This window comes from Ptychodera flava, chromosome 8, assembly GCF_041260155.1.
Source record: "Ptychodera flava strain L36383 chromosome 8, AS_Pfla_20210202, whole genome shotgun sequence".
Taxonomy (NCBI): Eukaryota; Metazoa; Hemichordata; class Enteropneusta; family Ptychoderidae; genus Ptychodera; species Ptychodera flava.
In genome coordinates this window covers 4,138,011-4,156,511 of record NC_091935.1, presented here as the reverse complement: position 1 = coordinate 4,156,511, position 18,501 = coordinate 4,138,011, and the positions used below count along the sequence as shown (strand labels likewise).

The 18,501-nt window shown below is 37.6% G+C and overlaps 2 protein-coding genes across 16 annotated transcripts in view; both read right to left on the bottom strand.

Annotated features, from left to right (window-relative positions):
- LOC139138238 (histone-lysine N-methyltransferase, H3 lysine-79 specific-like) overlaps positions 1-9,978 on the bottom strand; it is a 58,541-nt gene extending 48,563 nt beyond the window's left edge. For all 15 annotated transcript variants that reach the window (XM_070706525.1, XM_070706527.1, XM_070706530.1 and 12 more), the window contains exons 1-3: positions 9,735-9,978; positions 9,578-9,618; positions 8,214-8,288 (exon numbers count right to left, since the gene is read on the bottom strand). In XM_070706525.1, coding sequence (XP_070562626.1) covers positions 8,214-8,288; positions 9,578-9,618; positions 9,735-9,809 — 191 coding nt within the window. In that variant the 5' untranslated portion in view covers positions 9,810-9,978. The remainder of the gene's footprint in view (positions 1-8,213; positions 8,289-9,577; positions 9,619-9,734) is intronic.
- Positions 9,979-11,949: 1,971 nt separating this feature from the next.
- Positions 11,950-18,501, bottom strand: part of LOC139138239 (DNA repair and recombination protein RAD54-like) — a 28,755-nt gene continuing 22,203 nt past the window's right edge. The window contains exon 22 of the mRNA XM_070706542.1: positions 11,950-15,325. Within this exon, the coding sequence (XP_070562643.1) occupies positions 15,124-15,325 (202 nt within the window). The 3' untranslated portion in view covers positions 11,950-15,123. The remainder of the gene's footprint in view (positions 15,326-18,501) is intronic.

Below are 18,501 nucleotides of genomic sequence, written 5' to 3'. Positions count from 1 at the left end.
TTTCTTACTAATTATTTAGACTACAACTTCCCACTATTGGCTTCGCTGCTTGACCTATCATCGCTGCTCTGAAGTCAAATTCACGCCATGGTTATCACCATCAGATCATTTAGATCAGGCAAAGTCACTTAGACAGTTACGTTTCGATTTTGTAATCCTGTTTTGGGTACTGAACCCACGCGCTCACACGGGACAGATGAGACTGGAATCACGGCTGCAATTATGGCCAATTTTGCAATAATCTGGAATAAGTTTGCAGACCGGCATAAAACTATTATTTTTAAGTTTGCGTAGCATTAACTTAAACTTGATATTCGACTAGGAGATCTTCAGGGTTTACAAGTATGCATTGGGCGCAGCGGAAAAAAAAAAAACATTTTTTTTTTGCAATAACGACGAACTCTATTGAACTTGTTACATTTTTATTGGTACGGACTTGAAGGAAAACGTGATTGACAGGATGTAGGACAAAATATTGCTAAATTATGAACATTTTTATCAGCAAACAATTTATTTTTAGTCCTGGATAAACTTCACATTGAAGGGAAACTACGTGTGCTCATGTCTTTGTTACAGAGACTGCGCTTTTTAATGCGTATCGGATTACGCAGACGTCATTTACTTTGCGTACTTCAAAGTAATAACATGCTTGAAATACGCAGGATTTTGCGTTAACGGAAGCTCTGTAATAAAACTATTGATAATATTATTAAAATTTTACTTTTTCTCAGTATTTTTTGCAAGACATGGATATATTTGTCTAACATATTCATAAAAAGTAACAGGTCCTCGTAACGCCAGCACGCGTACGCCTTTTCAATAAAAAAGATATCGATTTCAAGGTACATTGTCTGTGCTTTGTCTGTAAAACACGTCCGTGACTGTGTTTTAATATTTTGCTGAGCAGCAAAATAGACGACAGTCAACGCTGCCTGTATTTTCATTGTAAATCTCTGAAAATCACAAGTTCAATTGGAAGGTGATTGCGTGTTTGTACGTACGTACGCTGTTTTGAGGTCTCCTCGCCAAGTCGCTGAACTTGACATATTTTCACAATGTCAACCGGGTATCTACCATAAACAAACGCATCTGCAACCCGTCATCCGTTTGTAATCACACATACATAGCTTGGACCGTTGACTTGAGGCACCTCCATCCTTGGACAGACCATGAAGTAATCGTACAGTGTAAGTGTAACTTTCATGTGTAAAAAAGGTCACGAGCGTTCATTGGCCGTACGATCAATTATGTCAGCATATCTAATAACGTTAAACCATGGCTCCGCCCTCGGCCCCGCTTGGTGGCTACATTCAAATTTCGCAAACGGCCCTAAAAGTTCCCGGATGCTGTCGATTCCGCTAACGCAGCATTATTTCATTGGCGATATATACCTTCTCGCAGCCCCAAACTTCACAAATTTTCCGTCTAAGTGGCCAAAACTGGGTAGATTTGATGGCTGATTTATGGACTTGCCAACACCGGGAGAAATTTTGAGAATCAACATGCAGAAGTGAAGAAAACGGAGGTAATTCATGGGTATGTCAGTTTACTGTCGAGTGGAGCTGGCTACCTTCTCATTATATACACTGTGTAGTAACTCTCGCCGTAGACTGAACCTGGGCAATGGTAACTGTCGCCGTAGACTGAACCTTGGCAATGGTGTCACTTGTATATTTTGGCATAGATTGTGAAACTGTATGAGGGTTTCCAGAGGGTTGTTCACATAAGCACATTACAATGTGTAAAATATGACTTTATTAATCGTAATCATAATTTATTCATAATCATAATTAACAAAACAATGGAGTTTCCAGATGGCATTTACACAAAGTAGACGACATTGTGTGTAAAAAAGTTTTAATATTCTGTAACATTCATATTAATAATTTATTAATATTCATAATTATTTTTTATGATAATAATGGGAAAAAATCATCACAAATTATGCCTACTGGACCTGTGCTCACACTCACTGAAAGCATTTGCTTCTTTAGACAACTTGCAGTAGTCAGATCACATTCATAATAAATTTGAGGTGACGTCAGCAAACAACCAATGAGGGACAGAGGGATCAGTAATGGTCGACTGATATTTTGTTTTCATTGTATTCTGACAGGCAAACTTGCTTTAACATAACAACCAAACAAACATTTTCTTTTGAATTTCTACAGTGTAACCTTAGATGTTTTATGCAGATACACTTTTGCACATTGTTGGTTCCAATCACATCACATCAGGAGTTCATAAGGGTCATTTTGACCTGTACTGGAATTTTAACAGGAAAATTTATAATCACAGTAATCAAAGGTCATACATCGTATGTTATGATAATCTCATATTAACATGGTTACTATGCTGCAGTTACCAAGTTGGACAAAACAAAATTGAAACAAAAACTTCACTGAAATTTTGTTTATTATACACTTTGGTAAAAAGAGGTCAAAATTTAGTAAATGAACCCTACAACTTTGATTTGTTGATGGTTCTCAAAAACTTCAGTCAGCAATGTAAAGTTATTGACAGATCAACTGTGTAATTTACATCAGTGGGCAGTATGAATGCATGAGCCAAGAGTTAAAAATAGATTCCCAAGAACAGGCCTTGTTTTCGAACCTTAAATGGAACAAGCACTTATCTTGAAAACGGTATGTTCGATTTGATTTGCCATGCATTGTATGCATTTTTTTGTTCTGAATTATTATTCTACCAAAGAATGCATTATAAACCTAGTTACCAGTCAACCATACCAAATCCAGGGTTAACACCCTTCTATCGTTATTCTTTGAATTGAAGAATGCAAACCGAAACTACAAAACTGAAATATTTCAGAATAATAATTGAATTGAGTTCTCACAAAAAAGCAGAAGGCATTTTCAAAGCCACAGGAAATAAAAGAAGTTGACACCAGTGTATTTAAATTCTATCAAGCCAGAGATTCCAGAACACAGCAAAATATAAGAATCAGTCACCAGATGTCTAGCATAACAACACAAAAATGACAGAAGCCCTAGATCAGAACAGAATTTGCATAGCTAACAATTGTACAGACATGAGGCATCGGGCAAACAGACAATGCATTCTTTTACAGCCTTGGAATGCGGCCTTTCACTGCTGTGCAGGGTTCAAGGGTTACGCTAGCCACACATCCTTTGTCAAGCAAGCAGCCCTGTCTACTTGATGACAAAAAAAAAGTTGACAAACAGACGGGCAGCTGCAGTGACACACTTAATCAGAATGCGAGGTTGCATCAAGGTCATTTAAAAATGGCCGCCACACTCAGAAGTCCCTGCGGCCAGCACATCGATCAGAGTTTTTGCAGTACAAGTTAAAGTCATTACATGAAATCTCTCCCATTCAATACAGCTATTCTTTCATAAATTTAATGTTAAAAAATACAAAATCATAGTAAATGTGGCACAACTTGCAAACTAGAGAAAATGCTCGGTTTCAAATAATGAAATATATGATAGAATCCTACATTCTATTCTGGAAATACTTTTTATGAACACACACTAAAATATATTTATGACTACTGTATACATGTACATGTATTGTTTAGGAAACTCATAAATATGTATGTGTTGTATATTGGCACATTTGATTCAATTTCTGTTGAAACAAAGTAAATCAATACCAAGATTTGGCCGATATTTTTATTGTACAGTACACTTTAAGGCATTTACTACATATTCAGAGGATATGTCACACACATGAATTATGTCAATATTGCTTGCACAAAAAATTCGTGGCCTTTGCTTATGAAGACACTGGACGGCATCAACATAGATACAAGCAGGATACACACTTTGGAAAATAAATTTGGACTGTGTATATTTTGTGTGTATCTCAAAGAGTCTCCCAAAGACGAAAATGGCATTTTTCTGTCATGTTGCTAAATCATTAGTATAGACAACTCAGCGTGTAATTTATAGCGTTTTTGCATGATCCAATCAGGGAGTTGATTTATTGATAATATACTGTCAGAGAGTCAGCTCAACAGTTTAGATCAAGAGCCCTGAGCGATGAGTTTTTTTATTTCTGCAGAAAAGCTACTGGTACAGTGTTAATCAAATGGTGACATTTTGCATATACACCTGTACAGTATTGACTCTTTCCAGAGCCATTCTCTTGGCCCTCATTTTTCCAATCATGACACCCAAATGCCGACCTTTGAATATTCTACACTTTTCCGGGATCAAAACAGTAGATATCAAATTCACCTTTACTGCATGTCAGCTTTCAGCACACTTCCCTATCAACTGACATTTGCATTTCCAGTTCTAACACAAGGCCAGCCCCTTGTGGGCCCCCTAGTTTGTTACAATTCATGACCCCAGGTGCTGGGTCAAAGGTTGCAACATGGAAGCATTAGTTGTTTTTTTTACAACCAGTAATACTAATACTTTCATCTGTGTTCTTTTAGATATATAATTCTAATTTACATTATCCAGTACATGCAGGTTTTATTGACATTTCCCCTTCCATACTTGCAACATTTTCAACTACACAATGAAAATACAGATCCATTTTGGAACAATTTGTACATTTGGTATTCAGTACTGTACATGCATTTGTGTTTGAATATTATCTCCTCCTGAGTAATGTGAAAAACACATGAAAGGTTCTTTCAACCACAGTGCTTAACACTAATCACCGAAAACTAGGGTAATCTATTTCTGTGTATGCAAATACATATCCATTTATAACACAGAAACACTCATGTCTAGAACATAACTGTGGCCTTGAAATGGCTGGCTCTCATTGACATATGGTGAGGTTGTTCAGTGTGACTGCTGCAACATGTCCTGGGGATAAGCCAGTGCTTATTCAAGAGCACTGAGAAAAAATACTGCTCCTACTCTGATGTAAAACTACAGCAAGTAGACAGGAATGCTCGCTGACCTCATGCTCTACGCCTGGCAGAGGCCCCTGGATTCAATTTTGCACAGGGCTATAATATGATTCCCTCCAAATGAAACTACCACATAATACATGCAGAGCTATATTATCACTAGGCCATTTTGAAAATGTGCTTGATCAAAAACTATGTCTGCTCAAAATCACAACTTTGCTTGATTTGGGCAAGTGATGATGATGTCACACACAGGTACGACACTACAAATTCTTAGCTATAGATTTACTACAGAGGAGATGGCTATTAGTCTATAACAGGTTCATAAATTGTCACAAAATACGTAAAAAAGCAAGGCTTTCATAACCGTAACATCCTCATATATGAGTGTCGGTCGGATTTGATTGCTGAGAAAAAGGCCAGTTGATACAAGCTTGAAAATGTGACAACAACCATAAATTCAACTCAACTTGTGAAGTAATATAATATCAAGAATTTGCTTAACATCAGTTTTAGGAATATGAGGATGATATGAAAACACGAACAGTCAAACAGAAACTAAACAACTCTGGAACTACAGGCCTCTCCAAAAACTGAACTTTTTCTTCCCAACCTGTGGTTATTAAAATTTCAATTACGATAAAAAAATGTATACATTTAGCTAAATGTTCCTTAAACTGTGCCTGTAAACCTCAAATGTCAAGGTGTAACGGGCTGATTTTGATATCTATGCCAGTAGATGATATAACAGGAACAAATTTATGATTTCCCTTCCCAAGTTAGAGAATTTTCCGTAGTCTGCGATTATAATCTCTCATGATTTTTGCATAAAGTTACATATCCATATCCAAGCTTTATTGTGGGTTGATTTTGACATCAAAGAACCCCCCCACACACACACATCACCACCACCACCAGGCACTTTAATCACTTCAACCAGACGGAGGTTTATTGATGTGGGGGCAGAGAAAGCCAGCTTTTCTTTCTCTTAGCACGTCAAGATGGAACAAAAATGAGTAGGCAGAACTTGTAACAAGATCTCCTACACAAGTCCTATGCACAGAGCACAAGATATGTTTTTACTGAGCTTGACAGACTGGTGAAGCCAATATTGTGTCATGATTCTTGTGATGATCTCTGATCCAGACAGTTGATGGATTTATTTGGATGCACAGATGCTATTCAGAATAAAACTATTCTCTCTGTATGTCAGTGAGATACTTATTAGTAGGGAACAACAACTCTGTAAGTGGAAATCTACCATTTATTGACACGACAAAACTTTCAATGGTAGGATAGAGATTATCTTCATTAATATTTTCATCACCAACACCATCAATATATTGCAATCTTTGTAATCATCAAATGAATCGTTGCCAATGCATTTCTTTGACTTCAGGTCTATTCATTTAATACAAATTCATTTAAAAACAGAAGCTGGAGGCAACACAAGAAGCAGTAATTTTGATAATTTCATCTAATTTGAAATAAATGTGCTTAAAATCTGGCAAGCTAGATCATGTGAGTGGAACACCTTTCAACTGTTTCAGGGGATGGGAAAAAACTGTTTTGGTGATATTGTACGATCATTATGGTACATGTATGATAAAGCACCAATATTAAGTATTTATAAGCAGTTTAAAACTATATGTTGGTAACCCGATCAAATGAAACAGTGGACAATGCTTCACCATCATGCAACTTGACTTGGTCTTCGTACACTATTTACCAGATGACTGATGTAAAACCACATATGGGGAGAAAAGTTTACGATTCAATAGAATTATTCCCTATCAAAATCAATGATTCTAAAAACGTTCAGCAGAGTTACACTATCTTTTGGCTATGGTTGGTTTTCTACACACAGGTAACTATGATGAATGATGGCAAATGCTTGTAAAATCTAAAGAACAATGAAGGAGTCAGCAGCTATCTATACCCTTTCTCTTTAGAGCATGATAGTAAGGGTTCAAGTTGCCAGTTGAACACTTTCTACACCTGGTTGTCAAAGCCGAATACAAGAAATCACATTGGGTTTCAACACAATGATTTATGAGGAAGCACAAACACTCTGTAAGCATAGGAACGAACAGTTTGGGTGTCAGTCATAACAGGCTTTTAGCAACCAGTACATGTTATGAGAAGTTTGGCCACTTCCGGTGAGTTTGATAAAGAATGTGTCAACAATGTGAATGATTTATAGTTTAATTCAGAAATAAAAAGACAAAAACAATCATGTGATTTGAGTAGAACCTACTAATACCAACAATACAAAAATGGCCATCATATATATATATATATATATATATATATATATATATATATATATATATATATACACACACACACACACACACACACACACCGTAAATGACAGTATATATGTATGTGACAATTGTACATATGTATATGTATGGGGATATGTATGCTTTCAAAGAATCCCTTTGTCTGCAAGGTATCCAACATACTCAACAGACAAATGGATTTAAAGAGTATCTTGAGTGCAAAATGTACGGAAAATACAAGCTGTGTTTTCACCATCATATTTAGAGTCTCGTTTCCAATTAACAACACAAATCCTGATTTTAACCAATATTCATTTCGGGCCCGGCAGCTGTTCTTGGCCCATTTTGGCCCACACACTTGCTAAGTTGTTGCTGGCCACCCGTTTGAAAACATCACCTATAGGGGTTTTGTCGCAAAGTGGGCGGGTTGTCCCCCACCTCTCCTCATTACACAAAAAAGCGTGAATTTTTCATGAGTTACTACTCTTGCCAAGGTTCTAGGCCTTTTACAAGCAGGTGCACACAACCATATCTGACAAGCGAATCATTTATTTCAAATTTTCTATAACCATGAAAAAAACTTTTGATCATTTTTTTGGCACTTGATTACACCATACCAAAAAAACGTTCCAATCGACGCTTCCAACACGGGACACAGCCATTGAACACACTAAAGTCTTACACTGCGACCAACTGTCATTATGAAGAGTGAAACCAATTGTTTGTTTCTTGTGAAATAGACTGACAGGAAGCAAAGGGGAGAGCAGCATCAAAGTTATTCACGGCTACGTTTCACGTACATATCTTTCCCATCGTAGCACACAATAGGAGCAGGTCAAGATTAAAGAAATCACCCGGGGCTTCTGCGCGCTTGCAGAGATCCGCAAAGTTCTTCACATTTACACATGGACAACCACCCCCATCTACACAACTTGCATCAACTTTACAAATTCAAATTTAACATTATTGCCGAATGCACTTCCATCCTCAAGAAACAGAATAACACAGAAGATCCTTCATACAGAGAAGTGATGCTCAATTGGGGACAAGTACAAAACACTGAATATTGAGCTTACCTTTTCACATCACAGTCATTCAACGCGAATTTTTCCATCGCAAGTTTCAACTCTGGAATTTCCTCACACACCCATCTAAAGAGATTGAAAGAAAAACACAAAATGAAAGTAGATGTCGAAAACAGGGGGAAAGCACCAAAAAGGGATTCCTACCTTATTGCTTCTTGTGTGGTTGGATGAGTAATTCTGTCACTAGGGAATGCCCCCCCCCCCCCCTACAAAGAGGTCTTGGTGACTCAGAGACTGTTCACAAAAACAAAAACATGCCTTGCCTGTGCAACACGTGGGAAATCCCTTCTGCGTGAGTAAGAGATTCTGGTGATGTCTTCTCTAAGTAACACGCGCCGATCTTCAAATGTTTATCGGTTTACCCGAATATCTGTTCTCAGCAAAGTTACACATGTGTGCAGAGTTAAAATAATTTTACAGTCGTGACAGCCGATGAAAGAAAATCATACTATCATTATAAATTGGTGAATTTCTTAATAAATAAATTTAAACAGTATTGTTTTGCCTATTTGCCTTCTTATAAATCTGTGTTGTGGTCAGTGCCGGTCAGACCACGAGACTTTTGAAACTTGTGCATAGTGATGTCGGAGTGTCATTGTGTCCCCAGATGCTTGTTTGACAGCCACATCTATCCGAATCGATATCACTTTCGCGCTCGCTTCAGTTAACCGTAATTTTTTAGAAAATTTTGAAAACCATATCGCATTTCCAGTAAGCTCTTGCACGGACATTGCACCAGAACGGAAGACTTGGGGGCTAAAAATAGGTCCAGACAGTTTCAATTATTGTGTGCCACTCCCCCACAAATGTCAACCAAACGTACATTGCTGAAGAGCGAACGGGTGATACTTTTGACAAATTTAATTGTATGGTGGAAATGAAAGCCATCGCCTGTTCCCGACTAAAGGTTACGGGGAAATAGCAAACTTTCACAAACAGGCTGTAGGTTCAATTCAACATGACATAGTTGGTTTATTCGCCTTTTAAATGTCACTCCCTATTCTGAAATTTTGGACGATCTAAAATATGCTGTCCAGCCGGCAGGGGCATGCATAATCAAGGGGGCATGTAAACAAACGCTGGCAACGATGATAGCCATCTAGAGACATGGGCCACGGGCAGATGTGTCAAATACACTGTCTATTCTTCAACAATGGCTAGGCAACAGTCTTTTATATAGTCTTCAACGTCGTCAAGATATATACTCGGTCGGTATTTAGGGTCGCCATCTTTGAAATCGGCAACAAAAGGGACTTGAAATTGTAATGAGTAAAACAGCGTGCCGTTATTAGCATAAGGCCACGCCAGATTTGGACGTACAGAAAACTGACTGGAAACATGAAAACAACTCTTACCGTATCGTGTCCACGATTTCTAGAGCCCCATCTCGGTTGTCCTGAAACGCAAGAATCACGTAAAACAAGCGGTGAAATAGGTACCGGGAAGTGCACATAAAGTACAAAGGAATGTCGTGTTATGGTTGGGTTCATCTTCTGAAGGTGACATACAAACCTGAGCGGGTATCGGCCACGTATAAACCACCGGTTCGGCACCAGCCGGGCTGTGTAGCCGCAATTCTTTCGCCATCGTACAAGGTCCAGTCCACAGGCCACCAGTTCGTGCAATCGTCGGAACGAGAAATGATCAATTTTGAGTCATTTTTCCTGATAAAGTATCCACTGGATCGTGATATGGAAATCCCACATGTGTGAATACACTAATTTCAAGCTTATCCCACGAAGCCGTATCACGTGACTGCGAGACTCCTTGTGATTGGCCAGCGTTCGTAACAAATCAAAGGGGTGGCACGGGTCGAGCCTTGACCGACTCCTCTTGTCAGGTCACGTACATGACACACACTTCCCCCGCGTCCCGAAGCCTGGCGTATATTCAACACGTACGGCACGTGTCCGACACAAAGCGTGCCTTTAACCTACTGGAAAAGCCACAAAATGACCGACTTCTCGCACGTAGACATAGAAACCGCGAGCATGTGAACAGATATCACAAGGCTTAAAGTCACATACTCCATCACTTGGTTACCATAGAGATGCGATAGTTGAATGACATCATTGCTCTCCCACGCAAATTTTCTGAGGTTTTCCTGTTTATTTGTCTGAAATAGCGATTTTCAATGTTTGTCGCAAAAAAAAAAAAGAAAGTTATTGAAAATCAGTGAATAGGATTACTGGTTTTGTTTCAAAACAACACAGTATAAGAAACCAGTCTACCTTCCAGCTATTTTTACATTGATAACTTTCTACATTGTTATTTACAGTTTTCAAGGGCAGTATTGTTACAGATTCACAACAACAACAACTCAGGTGACGCAATTTCAAAGTCTCTGGGGTAATTGTCATGTTGTTTGTCAATAGCAAAGCCCACACACACCTCTTTTCTCCCCCATACTGATGGCTGGTACTTTTCCACAGTGCGTCATATGCACCATCAGTCATTGGTAAACAGCCAAATCTAGATCAGACATGCAAGTTCTCTGTTCCACTTTCAATAAACCAGATTCCCTATGAATGCAGACAACATTTTGCACTACTGATAAAGCCAGGGAGACCCTGACCTTGCCATTGACACTTGTCTAAGTCCTGATATTGCTTTTACAAAAAATGTCAGTTCAGGTATTGAACATACTCTCACCATTTGTGCATTTATAGGGTTACTTTTGCCAACCAGTACTTTCTGAAACTATTTGTTCATTTTATGGGATGATATGTACAATAAATATAGCTTGTCAGAAACATGCTAGCAGGAGTATTTTCCTGTGAAATATTAGTTTTTTGCTTTGAATAAGTGAAAAATGATGTCCTGTCAAGGAAATCTGTGATCCATACACATGTAAAAGTCTGTGACTGTCCATATAAATCCAATTACGAAGTACAACTTGGTTGATGTGGTTACTCTAATTAAGCCTTTAATTCCCATTTTCAACGTTTAGAGGTCCAACTTTGCCATAGGAAACCATGTTATTGGGCTATACCATGGTGGTGTCAGGGTAAAATCTTCATAAAGTAAATCTGAATCTTTTTCTTTTGCTATTGTGATACTTTGCTCTCAGATAACTCTGATAGAAAATTTTGTGCCGGGCTTTTCATGCACAAATCCAGTTCAGTTTTATTGGTCTAATTTGACCAGTCATATGCTGACATTGGATTGTGAAAACACAACATATAGGAGTTATTGAAAGATGAGACATCACTGTTTCACACAGAACCCATCATAGTATATGATTGTCAAGGTGACCAGTCGTTGACAAGCCGTTTGACCTGTAGGTGACCTTTCTCATTTGAAATCAAACTATTTACATTTCCTTCTCACAATAACACCTGTGTGACCTGTCAATTGCTTAGAAAATATTTAATGATGCAACATGGTTTTGTATTAAAATCCCTAAATAGGGAAGTTTAGATGGATTCCATTCAAGCATGGACAGTGCATTGTCCAGGGGCTAGCTAACTTGTTTTATATTTGGAGGTGTGTGACTGAGGCCTATGGTCCATGCCCAACAGTTTTCAAGTCCTGCATATATTTTACATCTCATAGTATCATAAGGGTTCACTGGTCTGTTGTACCTGTATGGAGTGGCAAGTTCAATCAACTGAGGCTAGAGCTAAAGAAATTTAGTACTCCCAAACCTCAGACCATATGATTTGCTCACCCTACCTCATCTACATATCAGATTCCATTCAGTCATAAGATAAAATAGAGGATCATGCACTGTCTGTATAACTTTATTGATAATTTTCAGTAGAGATAAATTATTTCACAAAGAAGAGTTGAAGCAAAATAAATATACAAAAATCAGTGTGCAGAATTTGAGAGTCCATTGCTTAACAATGATTTGTTATATATTTCACTCTGAATAATGGATATGGCAGGATCTTCTGCTTTAATTTGACAACTGGTGTTATCAACAAAAATAAATTGAAAACATTGAGATACAAGTTGATAATGATTGTTGAATTAGTGTAAAAGTACCTTTAATTTTCAGAAAACCAAATATGCAGCAAGAAATAATTTGATCATTGTGATCACATCACCTTTGTGGCGGGACTGCATAAAATATCTACGAAAGGTCAATTTATGAGCAAATATCAATGAAACAAAAATATATTTGATCATGAAGTGATCAACCATGGTCTATCATGTCTGGCACTGTTGTAATTTTGGTCAGTGCTCTTTCAGACACTGATACAAATAAAAATAGTGACAATAATCACTGTTCGCTCCCATACAGTTATCAAAACAAACCAACAATTGTATGAAACATGGACATACACATACAGACAGACTGACATTCACAGACTGGCACAGAGTGATGACATTGACCCCAAGTGTGCCTTGGCCCATGAAGAGTGATAAAGATATAACAAAAAGCTGAATGTAATGATAAAATAGTTAAGTATAGGCCTACAGACACTGAGGGTGAATATGTTACAGCAATTTGATTAGTTTCTTTTCGTTTTCTACTTCTGTGATAATTTTTAAGACAATCAAACTGCAAGGCAGTTTTAATATGTATTGACAAACATGTTATCTTTTACAAGCACACAGCAAACTGTTCATGATTTTTCATTTACAATATTTGACATAGACTGAAATACATAACATGCAACCAGTATTTACATTTTGCCCATGCACCAGATACATGGAGAGATTTCAACATATAATCATCAACTCAGAAACCCTACAGGGAAAAGTAAACATTGTTTTCTTCCAGAACAGCTGGTACATCCACATCTGGAGCAACATACAAACTTAACCAATTACACAAGGATGATGACACAAGAGATAAAGTTAAGAAATTTAACTGTGGTGAACTTGACTATTCCTTTCAAATCTTTACCTAACTTGATTGACATCTTAAACTAAAATACACTGCATGGTTAATTGCACACAAAAATACATCAGGGTGTACCATTTGATAAAAGGGGGTTGTCTGGAAGATTGATGAGGAACATTATCTTTTTTTATCCGATACATTGTACATTCTTTTTCCCACTATCCCACCTTTTCTTTTTGACAAACCTTCTGTGGCTGATTTTTTTATTGACATTTGTTTGGATTTTTTCAAAATCTGCCAGGACCCCCCCCCCCCCCCTTCCATCACTCTTTAACATTGAAAAAAACTTTGAATATATTTGTTGGAAACCAAACCTGCTGAAATCACCTCAGCTATGTTTTCTCATTATTTTTTACCGCATTTCAACACCAAATACAGTTTACCATTTCAAATGCTTACTGAATCACCACATTATCTTGAACATAGGGCCAATGTCCCTGAAGCTACTATAGACATGGATACAAAATTAAGTATTTCCTGACTGTATGAAATCATCTCACTAAGGTCATCCTAGGGACCTGTTAGCCAAATATTAAAGCTGTCTGACCAGCGGTTTTGAAAAAAACAAGCGACCCAATAGTCGACAGAGCTCTGCTGTGTTATGTAGAGAGCAACTTTTCGTGACATGTATTGATGAAGAAGGTTGAGATCTTTGATAGCTCATTGCAGGATGGCCTGACCTAAAATGGCAAAATTAGCTGCAAAAATACAAAATTGATGATTTCATCATAATTATGTATAAAAATGTATACCAAATATCAAAGCTATCACATGACTAACTTTTGAGAAACAAATATTTTGACCAAAAACGGCAAAAATTGACTCAAAAATACAAAAATTGAAGATTTCATCAAATTTCACTACATCACACTAAGAGAACCCCTAGGAACCTGTATACCAAATATCAAAGGCATCAGACAAGTAGTTTTTGAGAAACACATTTTTTGACCAAAAACGGCAAAAATTGCACCAAAAATACAAAATTGCAGATTTCATCATATATTCTATATATCATATTAAGTTTATCTGTAGGAACCTGTATACCAAATATCAAAGCTGTCAGACGAGCGGTTTTGATGAAATAAATTTTTGACCAAAAATGACAAAAAATTCCTTAAAAATACAGATTTGCATATTTCATCACAATTTGAACAAATCCAAGTTGGGTTATCCCTAGAGATCTGTATATCAAATATCAAAGCTGTCTGACCAGCGGTTATGAAGAAGAAGATTTTTTACCAAAAACGCTTTTTTTGGCACTAATTTGCATATTTTTGGCAATGACAACTTCATTTGAACAAAATCTCATCTACAGCCCATCATCCATGTACACACCAAATATCAAGATGAAATGTGCAGCGGTTTTGGAGTTTTTGATGTTGACGGACAGACATACAGACATACAGACATACAGACATACAGACATACAGACATTTCCCTAGCCTATAAGAATAGCTTCCATTGCCATATATACATATGGCTATGGGAGCTAAAAAATTGAAAATGTGGTAGAATCCAGTATTTTTTCAATTTTTATTTCAAAGGTAGGAAATCAATAATGTTATGTGGAATTTATGAAATTGTTATCTTATCAGTAAATTCACCGAGGACTAAACTTTGAGCACACACATCTGCACTGTTTTTAAAGTATAAAACAGCCTTTCCTTTACTGATTTCTTGTTTTGGGTATTTTTTGAAAGAAAAACACTGAGCTTGTATCAATACATCAAAACATAATATTAACCAGTCTATTTTGACCATATCATTTACAGAAAGACTTCAAATAAAATTAAATAAAATAAAATTCACATGGCAAAATTAAAATTAACAGTGTAAGCCCCCTCTCTTCACCATGGTTGTTCAGAGGCCAGACTTTACTCATCTGGTATTTGTGACACGTGGAAGTACATATTCAACAAAGCATTGTCATATGTGTCCTTCTACAGTAACAGGTACAAGGCCAGTGTTGGCAGTACCCTGCAATATGTCAAACACACTTGATTGTATGTAAATTTTTCTTTTTTCACAATGTGACAACCATCCTTTTCATACAGTCTTTATCTGTTGCTGGTGGGATTTGTGGTGGAAGACGAACGTGATTTGCTTTGCCCAGCTGCTCTTCAACACTTGGTCTTGTATGGGTTTCCTGTCGGCGCTGTGATTCCACTGGGAGAGATCGCTGTTGCAGTCACTCTCCTCAGGAGGCGGTCGCACTTGGATGTTGTTAACACATCGCCTACACTTGAACCTGTGACACCAAGATGACACATTCATTGGTAGTATTAGGAGAAATTTCCCACCAGTGAAATAAGAATTTCTGGCAGTGAGGTAGTGGAAGATGTCACAAGGACATTACGTGATTTGTTGAAAACACAAGGACACGATAAAGATTAGCTATGGAATCTCTCTCTGAGTAGTGTGAGATTAAGCAAGGATACAGATAATCAATGCTGGAGGTAGAATCACTGATGCATGGCATCAAGGACAGACACAGTATGCAGTAACAGTCTCACATCAAACATGTGACCTTGGTTGTTGGGTAGTGCAACATGTGACCTTGAATGTTGGGTAGTGCATAAGACCAATAACATGGTTGATATATCACTGTAATAGCCACAATGGAATGAACTGAAACAGATGAATAAATGTACTAATTCTATCCAGAGGAGATAGATGAGCTGGCCTTCAGATTTGTTTCTCACCACTAGATGGCGCTAATGTTAATTAACTGCGGTCATTCACTCACTGAGAGCCCAAAGTTCTTGCCTTAGCAAGCAGTTTCTACCAGTGTGATGTATATCTATAAAACTGATTATAGTATTACAAAAATATGGTATAAAATGAAAAAAACACTGAGTTGTCACTACTTGATATTTTGTGGGACAAAAAACTATATTTTTCCCTGATATCATCATGAAAGTTTTTAGCAGTTGTTACCAAACACTAATCTCAAGGTTAAAATATGACATCAATTCAACATTCTAGAACTTGAGAGGGGATGATCAAAAAAAGAGAAAAAATTACCCGAAAATTATAAAAAATGCCTTTTGGAGTCGTGCTTATTTCAAAAACAAAATATTCACATATGAGTTAACTAATTAAAATATGTAAATTTGGGGGGGAATGTATGTGTGCTTTGAACAGTCCATTAAGCAATAAATAAATAGTTTGTAAAATTTTAGAACTCCCAAAAATATTTGCAGAATCAGAATCCTGACACCCATGAAAAAATCTAATTGTCTGCAGCAGAAAAAAATTCAGATTCCTTTGAGTATATTCAACAGTTTTTGGCATGCCTGAAAATGCCGAGAGAGTTTGACCGGTTAAGAAGGTCTTGACTACGCAGTTTCTGCGTAGTGAAGCGTCATTACGTATTCATGGTGACCCCTGGCCAGCTGTCAATATCTTTGGGGGCTTTTGTCTTTTGGCCTGCTTTGCATATGCGTCGTTGGACACGACCTGCCAATCACCCAGGTAGTCAATTAAACTATTAATTGACTGTTTACCGACCCAATTAACACTATCCAGCAGTATCAGTCATATTTTAATCGCGTGGCCCGGGTGGGCACAACGTAGGAACGCGTGTATTTCTATGTGTACGTTTCACTTATGGTGTTGTTTGTACCATGGAGGTAGGAATGTTTGTACCATCGTGCGTTTGAAGTAAGCTTACTTGTTTCACCTACAGCATCACCTTCAAGGTAACAGGCTTACTATTAATGTTCAGTATCATTGCACCGAGTTCTACCCACGGTGAAAACCACCTGTTTTGCCACGGTCCCTCTGTGGAGGGACCGTGGTTTTGCCTACTAATTACTGCCCGTCGCTGCCTGTCCTGAATGTAGCCTATCTATAGCTACAGTAATCAGTCAATATATAATACCCCGCGCCTTATAATTTTTATATAAACCACAGTCTCTCTATCCACGAGGGACTGTGTATAAACTTATAAAATCATAGTCCGTGCCGTAAAATTGTTGACTTTCGATGCGATATACAGGTTGATCGTTGAATCGCACCGGCGCATCCATATTTACTTGCCCCATAAGCTTACTACTCTGTAAAGGTGGGTAGATGGAATTCCTGGCCAAAAATGAACACCGGGGCGAAACTTTTTGTGAACCCATGTGAAAACATAAATCATTTATCAGTTTTGATATATACTCCTAAATTGTAAGTTTGATCATGGAGGTACCTCCATGGTTTGATCAAAATCGAGACCACATTCAAGGCTATGCAGACTGTCCATGTACGCACACACAGTGACAAGAAGGCGGCAAACACCTACTTACCAAGCACATCGAATCGGCGAAAAGAAGCATAAAAAAGCTATAGGCTCATCGCCAAAATAAACGCGCCAAGCGCTAACAAAAACCCATACCGAGCGGCCCTTTTCAGGGCCACCAAACACTCCTAAAAGAGAACTACCAAAAAAACCCCATAAAATGACATAGAACACACAAACACTTAAAAGAAATAACAAAAATCGTACACATAAAAATAACGTGACAGAAAAAATGGCCGTGGAAATAAATCAGCTATTTCCAAAGAAAAGCCGACAACAACATGAAATTCAACAACAACCTATCATCGCTCAAACTATGAAACTCCGAAAAATAGTACTAGGCAAAGGCCTTAAAATTAATTCGGACGCCAACAAAACCAAACAGAATAAAACCACCTCAGGATTTCAACAAATAAAGTCGTAAAATGTGACTACGCTACATCGTGAGACACAAACAATCGCAACAACACAAATTCAAAGAAAAGTCAAATTGGGCTCCACAAACAACAAACACCAAAACTTGAAAGCTTTCTGAAGCTGCTAAACTCGCACTTCTAGAGATACCCTTTCAAACAAGGAACAAAACATGTCGCGTGCTAAAAGAATCGCGATAAACCAGCTTGCAAACAATAGACAAATTTCGGGAAAAAAAACCCTCGACAAGGGTCGGGTTTTCGTCATTGTCAACACAAACGATTACGTACTCGAATGCGAAAGACAATTACGCAACACTCAGTATTATACACAACAAGCCAGAACAAACAGTAAACAAAGTAAACGAACTATGAATCAAAATGTACGAGAACAAGCACATCAACCAGGATACTTGTGAGTATCTTGATCCAATAAACATAAAATCCGTACCCCCAGTGGTACTTATTGCCTAAAAATTCACAAACCTCCGCAAAAATCTAAAAGACACACCAGTCAAAACAAAATTTACCTAAGTAAAGAAACATAGAACAAACAAACCGAACCACCAAACGGACTCACAACGTGACCAAAAATTAATATAGCAAGACCACTAAAATGCATTAAAATAAATTTTCACAAACACAAACTAAGGAAAGAATCTACACCGCGACTGATGAGAAACCACACCCGGGTTTCGAAACGCAAGCGTCAAAGGGCGACTCTAT